At 32.2% G+C, this 12,260-nt stretch overlaps 1 protein-coding gene across 1 annotated transcript in view; it reads left to right on the top strand.

The window, feature by feature from the left end:
• The window catches only part of Stpg2 (sperm tail PG-rich repeat containing 2), a 618,919-nt gene that overhangs the window by 290,766 nt on the left and 315,893 nt on the right, over positions 1-12,260 (top strand). Inside the window, exon 11 of the mRNA XM_047566745.1 lies at positions 3,041-3,200. Within this exon, the coding sequence (XP_047422701.1) occupies positions 3,041-3,200 (160 nt within the window). The remainder of the gene's footprint in view (positions 1-3,040; positions 3,201-12,260) is intronic.

The raw sequence follows: 12,260 nt of genomic DNA on the forward strand, positions 1-12,260 counted from the left end.
AAAATGGCTATACTACCTAAAGTGCTATACAGATTCAATGCAATTCCAATTAAAATCCCAATGATGTACCTTGCAGAAATAGAGCAAGCAATTATGAAATTCATCTGGAAGAATAAAAAACCTAGAATAGCTAAAGCAATCCTCAGTAGCAAGAGCGAAGCAGGGGGTATTGCAATACCAGATCTTCAACTCTACTACAAAGCAATAGTAACAAAAACGGTATGGTATTGGTACCAAAATAGACAGGTAGATCAATGGTACAGAATAGAGGACATGGACACAAACCCAAATAAATACAATTTTCTCATACTAGACAAAGGTTCCAACAATATGCAATGGAGAAAAGATAGCCTCTTCAACAAATGGTGCTGGGAAAACTGGAAAACTAAGTGCAATAGAATGAAATTAAACCCCTATCTCTCACCCTACACAAAACTCAACTCAAAATGGATCAAGGACCTCGGAATCAGACCAGAGACCCTGCATCTTATAGAAGAAAAAGTAGGTCCAAATCTTCAACTTGTTGGCTCAGGATCAGATTTCCTTAACAGGACTCCCATAGCACAAGAAATAAAAGCAAGAATCAACAACTGGGATAGATTCAAACTAAAAAGCTTTCTCTCAGCAAAGGAAACTATCAGCAATGCAAAGAAAGAGCCTACAGAGTGGGAGAATATCTTTGCCAACCATACCTCAGATAGAGCGCTAATTTCCAGAATCTATAAAGAACTCAAAAAACTCTACACGAAGAATATAAATAATCCAATCAACAAATGGGCTAAGGAAATGAACAGACACTTCACAGAAGAAGATGTACAAGTAATCAACAGATATATGAAAAAATGTTCAACATCCCTAGTAATAAGGGAAATGCAAATCAAAACTACCCTAAGATTTCATCTCACCCCAATTAGAATGGCGATTATCAAGAACACAAGCAACAATAGGTGTTGGCGAGGATGTGGTGAAAAAGGAACACTCATACGTTGCTGGTGGGGTTGCAAATTAGTGCAGCCACTCTGGAAAGCAGTGTGGAGATTCCTCAGAAAACCTGGAATGGAACCACCATTTGACCCAGCTATCCCACTCCTTGGCCTATACCCAAAGGACTTAAAATCAGCATACTACAGAGATACAGCCACATCAATGTTCATTGCTGCTCAATTCACCATAGCCAGATTGTGGAACCAACCTAGATGCCCTTCAGTTGATGAATGGATAAAGAAACTGTGGCACATTTATACAATGGAATATTACTCCGCAATGAAGAATGATAAAATTATGGCATTTGTAGGCAAATGGTCGAAATTGGAGAATATCATGCTAAGTGAGATAAGCCAATCTCAAAAAACTAAAGGACGAATGATCTCGCTGATAAGCGGATGAGGACATATAATGGGGGGTGGGACGGGCTAGCATTAGGTTTAGGGTTAGGTTTAGAGTTAGGCTAAGGAGAGCGGTAAGAATGAAGGAAAGAAGGACTGTGTAGAGGGAAAAGAGGGGTGGGAGGGGTGGGAGGGGTGGGAGGGGTGGGAGGGGTGAGGGGGAGGGGAAAAATATAATAAACATCATTACCCTATGTAAACGTAAAAAAAAAATAAATTAAAAAAAAAAAAAAAGAATTTTACAAACCTTAATTATTTTAAATCTGTGATTCTTATGTCATTTTGGGGTAGGGCCCCAGTTTTCCAGATAAGGAAGTCAGGACACCTTAGATTTACCTTTAATTTGCCTTGAGGCATATAATGATTCTCTGCAAATGAAAGTTAATGTTGGGTTGTGCTTGAGGTTGATAATATGTATGTAAGAAGACAGAGTATGTTTTATAAAGTATGACTCTCAACATACTTTATAACAAGACTTCAACAGTATGCTTCCTCAGTATCCAACTTTGTTTGACTTGAAACTTTAAAATGCTTCCCTATTTGTCTAAACCCTGATTGTTTAGCCTTGTTTTCTTGTTTTTTGTTATTTTACATTGAAATTAGCTTTTCTAAAATAGTAAGATTAGTTTAACCCTTCTATAGATCAGGGACCAATCTAAGTGTTTTAATTATTTTAACTCATTTAATCTTCACAATAACTCTGTAACACGAATATTATTATTTTTCTTTACAGAAGAGGAAACTGAGAGTTATAAGTTAAATGGTTTGCCTCAGGTCTTGAACACAGCTAGTAAATGGTAGTAAACAGCAAATATTTGGCAACCTGGAAGTCTAATGGTACATTCCTTGGATTTAGCCACAACACTTTCATGTCTGCCAGGAAATCATTAAAATTTAAAAAGTGCTGCTTTTTATACATAATATTGATGAACAGATTTTAAACTAATATCCTATTTTAAAATAACTTGAGGAAAATGAACTTTAAAAAGTTTTCACTGAAATAATTAGCTAATGGTTCACGGTATTAATCGTGCAACAAATATACAACATTTGTATTTAATTTAGTTTAATAATATTAATATAGTTAATATCTATGTTGTTTCATGTTGATTAAAAATGTTAATGTAACTGCATATCATATGAACAACTATAAATGATGAAAAGGGAAGCCTTTTGATTTAGTTGAAATCCATTGAAAATGAAATAAGTTTTCTCATTTTTTGTAATATGTTCACATAAAACCGTAATGCAGGAATAGTTATGCTGCTTATGAAAACATAAAATCAATGTTCTCATTCTTATCTGAAATTTGATTTTTATTATTAAATTTGAATGAGAGTTTGATCAATATCACTAAGGTTATTTTTAAAAAAGAATTTGGCCCTCAATTTCACAATTCTTTTTATTCTACCCTAATTATTGACAAGTGAGTTTATACATTTTATTATGAGAATATAGATTTGGGAATCTTCTTTAACATTTCTATTTTAATGATTAATTAAAGAAATTTTTATATTTTTTAGATATCTACTTAGATATTTTTTATATAAAGTATATTTCAAATAAATTACTTTATTAATAGATTATATAAAGTATATATAAAGTATGTCGATTTATATTTCATATAAAATATATAAAGTGTTAATTTTTCCTAGGTTATTCCAGCACCAGGCAGCTATGATGTTCAAAAATCATATGAGATGTCTCAAGTTAAACATAAATACATGCCACCTCGTAGTTTGGTGGCTAAAAGAAAACATGCCTCATTTCTTAGTGCAACTCCTAGGTGCCTAGGAAAAACGACTGATGGCCCGGGTAAGTCTAAATTATTCTTTTAATTCTTTGTGGAAAAGTCTAAGTTCCCCATATTAGAATAGGTGGATTGTAAACCCACATTTACATTATCATGCCTCTGTTAAGTATGTAGGAAAAAAAGTACCAAAAGCCCAAATACTTAGTGAAAGATTTAAGACTTTTTTCAAATATAAGAAAACTTATCTGGAGCTTTGTATTTGTTAATTTAACAAAAATAACTTTACTGATTTTACTAAAGCTAGTGAGGTCATGTAGCATTTCATTACGGAAAAAAATGAAGAACTTGTAATATGCAAAAGGTGTTAAAAGAGAAAGGCATGTTACCCTGGTTTGGAAAATCAGTACGGTATGAGAAACACATTATGCCTGTTAATAGAATTAAATTTATTTTTGTCAAACATTACTAAAGCAGTTAATATAAAAAGATTAATATTTATTTGAGGGTTTAAAATTCCAAAATTTTAATTTTGATTTTTAAAATTGGGATTGATTCAGCTATTAGTAGTGGTATTCTTGTCCTAAAAATGAATGTAATAACTTTCCCTGGTAATGGAGATAAATCACTGTGATGTTTTATATAAGAAAACTAGATAGGGAATAGGAGCAATAGTTTTCAATAATATTTTTTTTAATGAAAATCCAAAGCAGGAGACTATAACTTGCTAGGCAAATAAGAATTCTTGGAGAGTGTCAGATCCATATAGACTTCCTTTGCTTTTTGTTGTCCTTTAACAATCAGTCATACTGCCAGCTTGAAGATCTATTTTAAGTTGAAATTTAACTCTTCTTTTCCTTCTCTTGAGCTATTGCACGATTATTGATTTATCAAGTTTTGGCTTTGTTATAAAGCAGAATTCAGAGACCTTTAGTGTATTTCTGACTGCACTTAATAGATGGTCACTAAGAAGAAATGCAGAGAAATTAGTTCTTTGAGGTTCTAATAATGTCAATAACATCGAGCACAATCAAATAACAAAGAAAATAGCCATCTCAAGGTCTCTTGAAGAAGTGTTTTAATCTTCATAGTTCTTGAAGTTTTTTTATTTTCCTTTTCTGCCTTTACTCTCTTCTATATAAAAAAAATTTTGTGTATATAGAATTCATAGTAAAAGTTTAAGTGCCAGGTTTGGTACTGCAACTTTTCATTGCTTCAGTGTTTAGCTTAGGGCAAGTAAATTTGCTAATGGTTTCAAGAATTTTTATTTTCCAAAGTTGAGATAATATTTTCTGTCTACTTGCCTTTCATAAGAATACAAAAAATTAATGACTGTATATCAAAGTTACTTTTAGAACCTCTTAAACTCTTTAGTAATATAACATCTTATAATATAAAACATGCTTTTTCTTCATGTTAAGTCAACACTAGCTTTAAAAGACTTTGAGATGTGAGGGGAATGATCTTATTACAAGGACAGTGATTTGAAAGTCAAAGACATAGTGACTGTCAAAGTCACTATACAACTGCAGAATATCCATCTTGCTAAAAGAAATGTTTATCATATTAATACCAGTAGTTCATCAAATTTGCCATCCTGCATCTTAGTCTATACGTCAAAGGAATGATAACAGAAATCCTATATGCTTCTATAATCAACATATTAGGAAAAGTCATATGAATCTCTTAAGCTGTTATCTGATACCATGATGTATGAAATCTGATTTCCTCTGATATGTACAGATATTGTAGTAATTATGGAATGGTTCATTATTTTAAATTTAATGGTATCATAAGGTATTTAATCCAAAATGTGGTTTGAGCATAGACTTAGTAGGTGCACAATGTCAATTCAATTCATATCTGTGCTTCATTTTGATAATTGAAGATTAACTTTTATTTATCTTAACTCTATTAAATTTATTCAACCAAGGAAAAGATGTCCAGTTGTGATATTATCAACTCTAAATAGATTCCTAACTTTTAATTGATTTTTACTAATGTTTTTATTATTTGATCAATATAAAAGAATTCCTGATTCTTTGTAATACTTATACACTAATGTGGTCTTATGCTCTAAAATTTTTACAGTTCGTAATAGCATCTGCATTTTGCTGGGACAACCATTTCCTTAAGTCTTTGATTTTTAGAAAAAAAAAATCATGTAATCAAAAGATACAGTGATAATAGTTCCAGTTGTTATAGGCCTCTAGCCAGTGCCTATCTTATAGATGATGTCCTTTCATATACTTTTAGAATTAAAGTAGCAAAAGTGTTAATGTTATTTTTGTCATATGAACATTGGTAATTTTATTTTACATTAATACCATTTGAAAGGACCATTGTGTGCTACACGTAAAATTCCTTATACAGCTGTTGAAATTATGTGTATATAGATGCAAAATTATGTGCATAATATGTACATATTTATGTATGTATAAATGAAACTATAAGACTACTGGACTTAATTTATACAGCATGGGGAGATCAAGATGGAGTAGAAGCACTACACTGCACAATTAGAAATAAACTGGAGAATAGTTACAAAGTGAAGTGGGTGATTAAGAAATACACTGAGGTTTAATATTAGATTGACAGCTATGGAGAGATTCAGAATTTCTCATCACTAGAAAAGAAAGAAAGAGGGAGTTATTGGTTCTGAACCTATTCCTGCACCACTTGCTAGGGTCAGGGGAAGAGGTTACACAACAGTAGAGAAAAAAATCAAAGTAAGACAAATTGCTTTGGAGGAGGTGGTAGGAAAGAAAATTATACCCAATTTAACTGATACAGAAACTACATAGCTAGATGATGAGTGAAAAGTGCCTGTTTCTTGTAGCTAGTGAATTGAGAGATGTGGCCAATAGCCATTTTGTGATGGTCGTTCTTATGGTTTGAATACAAAGTATTCCCCCCCGGGGGCCTGTTTTAATTAAATATTCAGAGATGAAATTGTAAGAGTTCTAACCTAATCTGTCCATCCCTATTTGATTGAACTAACTGGATGGTAACTGCATGCAGAAAGTGGGGTATAAATGGAGGAGTTGGTTCACTGGGGGTGTCCCCTAAAAGAGTGCATAATCCTTGTGCCCCTCCTTCCCTCTTCCTGACTCCACCATCTTTCCTCCACTGAAACCTTCCACCAATGATGTCCTGCCTCACCTTGGGACCAGATCAATGGAGTCAGCACTATATGGAATGAGGCCTTGGAAACCACGATCCCCAAATGAATTTTTGCTCCTCTAAGTTGTTCTTGTCAGGTATATTGGCTACACCTTGGCAAAAGTTGACTAACACAGTACTGGTATTGCCAGCTATGTTGGGTTGTTTTGATTCCCCTTATTTTTCATTATTGCATACTTTCATACAATTTTATTTGCTTTTTCCTTCTCTTTTAAAATTAGTTTGTTGGAATTATTCTTTTACTTTTTCTTTTTTTATTTTTAAACCTCACACTTCTATTTTTTCTTTCTTCCTCTTCTCATTTCTTATGTTGTATTTACTCTCCCCCCTCGTTTTAATCTATTAATTGGAGCTATTCTTTATATCTTTTCTATTTCTCATTTGTATACTCTTCCCTTCTTTCTTCTTCTTCTTTTCCTATCTCTCATGTCTTTCCCCTTTCCTTTTTTGCATTTTCATTCTTTCCCTTTTCTTTATATATTCTACTTTGTTTAAACTTATTTTTGGATTCTTTATTGCCTAATTTTCAACTCATTCTATCTTATTACTGCCCTGTTTGTCTTTTTGATTTATGGAGTTGTAAAGAATATTTTCAATATATTGTCATTATACGTTAGTGTATGGGTTGCTTTCAAGCAGCTGCTGTTACTGGTGGTTAATCTCTCAAAGTAGTGTTAGGGATTTCTCATTGTAGTGTGAACATGTGGAGCAGGTTCTTTATTTGGAAGTAGGGGACACCACCACTGAGTCACATCCCTAGTCCCATTTTGTATTTTATTTAGATACAGGGTCTCACTGAGTTGCTTAATGCCTCACCATTGCTGAGGTTGGCTTTGAACTTGCAATCTTCCTGCCTCAGCCTCCTGAGCCACTGGGCTTACAGGCTTGCAGTAGGTTCTTTGATGCTGAGATACACCCCTTACCTGGGGTACATAGTTAAAAGAAAGTATCTCACTAAAAAACAAAAAAAAACAAACAAAAAAAAAAACGCATAATAGTAGAAGAACTATCTATCCCAGCATATGAACGAATTTCAAAATAAAAATACAGTAAACATTAGAAAACAATGTTATAAGATACCTTCAATAGTTTATACATTTTGAATAACTGAACCCATAGATATTAATGGTAGAAATGTGGACAAAGCATTTAAATGTTGATTGTTGATAGATGAATTAAAAGATCTCAGGAATGAATTAAAGGAGAAAATACAGGATATGAAAGAACATTTCAATACAGAGATAATGACTCTGAAAAGAACCAAACAGAAATCTTAGAAAGGAAAAACTCAATCAAATAAAAAGCTTAATAAAAAGTCTCACTAATCAAATAAATAGAAGAAAGGATAGGAAAGTTCAAAGACAAGGTGGACAAATTAGTATATTCTGACAGTAATAAAGTAAAAAAAAGTTATGAACAGAGTATACAAGTGCTTTGGGAGAAAATTAAAAGACCTAAGTTAAGACTCGTAAGTCTTAAAGGAGGGGAAATACAGTCTAATGGCATAGAAAACATTAAATGAAAAAGTAGCAGAAAATTTCCTTAATTTTGGGAATGAGGTGGACATATAAGTACTGGAGGCATTTAGAACTCCAAATAGATATGACCACCAAAGAGATTCTCTTTTACAATATGTTATAATTGAAATGCAAATATTTGGAATAAAGAAAGAATATTAAAAGCTGCAAAAGTGAAGTCCCAAGTCAATTATAAAGGGCAGGAGGGCATGGAATAAAGCATTTCAAGCTTGAAACATAGTAACTGACAACATAGATTACCACATGCAGAAACACTATCATTCAAGATCAAAGGAGAAATTAAACCTTCCAAGATAAGCATAAACCAAAGGAATATATAAGCATTAAGTAAGGATTGTAGAAAAGATTTAAAGAAATCCTACACACAGAGGAGGAGAATAAAAATAACCAAAAGAGTATGGGAAACAGTAAATTATGTTAGAAGTGTAGATAGGCAAATGAGTATTAGTAATGAATCAAGCATTAGAAGTAAAAAAATGACATAACTTTCTCTATAATAACACTGAGTATAAATGGTCTTAATTCTCCAATTAGAAGACATACCGTGGCTGTTTGGATTTTTAAAAAAAGCCAACTATATGTTTTCTCCAAGAAACACCTCATAGGAAAAGATGTTCACAGATTGAAAGTGAAAGGGTAGAAAATGATATATTACTTGCAAATAAAATATGAAAGTGAACAAGGGTAACAACTCTCATAACAGACAAAGTAGACTTCAGGTCAAAATTAGAATTGACAAAGGACATTACATATTGCTAAGGGGAACAATCCAAGAAGAATATATAATAAGTGTAAATATGCCCCAAATATTGGTGAACCCATTTTCATAGAACAAACTTTACTCAATATAAGGGAACTGATAGGATACAAGCAGTAATAGTAGAGAACCTCAAATACCACTTTCCCTATCAGATAGGTCATCAAGACAAAAAAAATCAAAGACACAGCAAATATAAACTGTACTATAGATAAACAGTATAGTAGACAGCTACAGATTATTACTTTCCAATTATGCCTAAATACACAACTTTTCAGCCAAACTTGATCATATATTATACTGTAAAGCAAATCTTAGCTAATACAAATTCATATTTTACTGCAGTGCTATAGTAACAAAACCTGCATGTACTGGCATAAAGACAGATACATAGACCAATGGAACAGAATACGAGAAACAGAGAAAAACTCACATGGTTATGGTCCTCTGATTTTTGATGAAGTTGCCAAAAACATACTTTGGGGAAAAGGACAGCCTCTTTGACAAATAGTGCTGGGAAAAATGTATATCTATATGTTGAAGAATAAAACTGATCCCTCTCTCTCATCCTGTATTAAAATCAATTAAAAATGGATCAAAGATGTATGTATTAGACCAGAAACTTTGCAATTGTTAGAAGAAAATATAGGGAATACTCTTTAACATATAGGCACAGATAATGACTACCTGACTAGGACTCCAATAGCTCAGGAAATAATAGCAAGTATCAATAAATGGGATAGCATCAAATTAAAAAGTTTCTGAGCATGAAAGGATTTAAGAGCATGATGAGATATGCTACAGAATGGGAGAAAATCTTTGCCAACTACTCATAACATAGGATCAATATCTGGAATATATAAATAACTCAATAAACCCAACACAAAAAGAACAAGTAACCATTCAGTAATTTGACAAATAAACTAAACAGATTCTTCACAAAAGAAGTACAAATGGCCAAGAATTATATAAAAAGTGTTTAACATCTTTAACTATCACGAAATGCTGGTCAAAACCACACTGAGATTCTGTTTCACTTCAGTCAGAATATAAATAAGAATAAATGCTGGCAAGGACTCAGGAAAAAAGGAACTTTTATGTACTATTGTTGTCAGTGTAAATTAATATAATCATTATGGAAGTCCAATGGAAGGGTCCTCAGAATACTAAGAACTAAAAACAACTACCATATGATGCAGCAGTACACCTCATTGGTAAATAATCCAAAAAGAATTAAAGTTAGTACGCTTCAGAGATACATGCATACCCATGTTTATCACAGTATAATTCATAGTAGCCAAGTTATGAAATTAGCTGGAGGTATCTGTCAACAGAATGGGTAAAGATAATGGTGTATGTATACACATATTACATAATATGTCACATTTATACAGCCATAAAGAAGAACAAAATGACCTCATTTGCAAGGAAAATGGATGGACCTGGAGAGCATCATGTTAAATGAAATAAGTGAGATTTAGAAAGACAAGTATGGTATGCTTTCTCTCATATGTGGAAAAAGAAGAAAGGGAAGAAAAAAGGTGTCATGAAAGTTAGAAGGGAGATCAATAGGGTAGAAGAAGGGACCCAGAGGAGGAGGAGAAGAATGGAAGTGCCATCTAAGAATGCATGTACCACTATGCCATATTGAAACTCACCACTCTGTATAATTAATATGTACCAATAAATAAATAAATAAATAAATAAATAAATAAAATTTATAGAGCACGATGTGCCTATTTGTTAACTTGGGTCATGACATTACTAAGAATTGAGTATTTTGCCTTAGAAATTAAAGTAAATTTATGTTATCATCTTTCTAAGTATAGATAAATGAATGAGTAAATTAAAATTGATTATTAGATATCTTAAATTTGTAGGTAAAATAGTTAAGAACTGAAGCTGGCATATGAATAACCTCATCTGATTTAAAAACTTATAGGATATTTATTTAGTCAACATTTTATAGTCACATTTATTTCAAATTATGTTAGAACTTTTACTAACAAATATGCAAGTGCTTTTGTTTTATTTGTAAATGAAGACTTTTCTTTGCATATATTGAAGAAAGATAAAACTTATTTTCATTAGTCTAAATTAAGGAGGGAAATAGCATATTTGCAATCAGTATGCTGTATAATATTCAATGTTGTGTAACCAATAAAAACACATTAGAATCATTTAATGAAAAATTTATTAAATGAGGTGTATCACATTATAAAGCAATCTCCTATTATTACACCAAGTTTTAATTCATGGATATGTAAATGATTTTGTGATTTTTCCAACTCAGGTAAAGTAAAGTGGAAGAGTACTTAAATATCACTTTATCTCTTATATTGACCTGTTTGGGGGCATTTAAGGAGAGAATGCTTAGACAATTTAAACAGAAAACAGGTAAAAACATTATTGAGAGTATGGAAAACTGAAACTCTTGTAAATTGAGCTGAAAATGTAAATTGCTATCAATGTTTTTCAGGGACAGGTTTGCAGAATATTTCAAATATGCATGCCATTTTACCCCAAAGTTCTACTTATGGGATTATTCTAAGGGATTAATTAATGATCTGCTCAAAATTTAAGCATCAACAATATTCATAATAGAACAGTAATAATGTAAGTTTAAAATACCCTCAATGGTAACAAAAATGGGTTTAGTTAATTTTTATATATCAACTTCAATAGAGTCCAAGGAAAATTTTAGAAATAGTATGTTTTATAAAACTGGAAAATCTTGGTAGAAAGACAGGATTTATTCATTCAGTTATTTCACAGATATATAGTGAGATTCTCTTATGTATCAAGCACTTCTCTAGGGATTTGTTATATATCAGTGAACAAAATGTATTCCTGTTCTTCAGAGCTTAATTTCAGATATAAGAGAGTTAATAAACAAAAGAAGAACTAGATGGAAAGATTGCAAGATGAAAAACAGAAGGAAGAAAGGGAGCAAGGTAGGAAAACAAGTATTTATAAATGCTGTGGGGGAAAATTAGAGAAGGAAGAATAGAAGTTTAGAATAGGCTGTGCATCAGTTTCAAATATTATTATCAATGAAGGCCTACTAAAAATATTTTAGTAACAACCTTGGGCTCATTTAAGAGTTTATTTTGTTTTACTTTTCAATTTTAAAATTGTTTTGTCTATGTGACCATATACTGATTTGCAGTAAGTAAAAATGTATTTTAAAATACTTTTTTTTGAGAAAAAGGAAAATTTTTATTGCTTTGCTAGCAAAGGAGAAACACAGGGAACTCCTGTCCTAGAGCTTGTATTCTGCCAATCATGGAGAACAGGATTTTTTTAAAAAGAGGTGATTCAGAGAAAATGAGATTAGGGAGGAGAGATCAGGAAGAAGAAGGTCAGGGAAAAGAAGATCAGGAAGGAGGTTAGGGAAAAGAAGATCGGGGACCTTCTCAGGTCAAAGAAAGGAAAAAGAAAAAACATGTAAGTTTCAAAGTGACAAGGGATGTCACTTTTGAAGCATCAACTGAACAAGGAATTTCACTTTTAAAGCATCAAGTGAACCCCTGTTACATTTCCCCACTGTCAATTTCTAGCTTTCATTTCTATGGAAGGTGGGCGACAATATCTCCAAGCTATTTCCTGCTGAAAAGGGGTAATGAAGGGGGCCTTTAGAATGAATG

Source organism: Sciurus carolinensis, chromosome 10, assembly GCF_902686445.1.
Source record: "Sciurus carolinensis chromosome 10, mSciCar1.2, whole genome shotgun sequence".
NCBI lineage: Eukaryota > Metazoa > Chordata > Mammalia > Rodentia > Sciuridae > Sciurus > Sciurus carolinensis.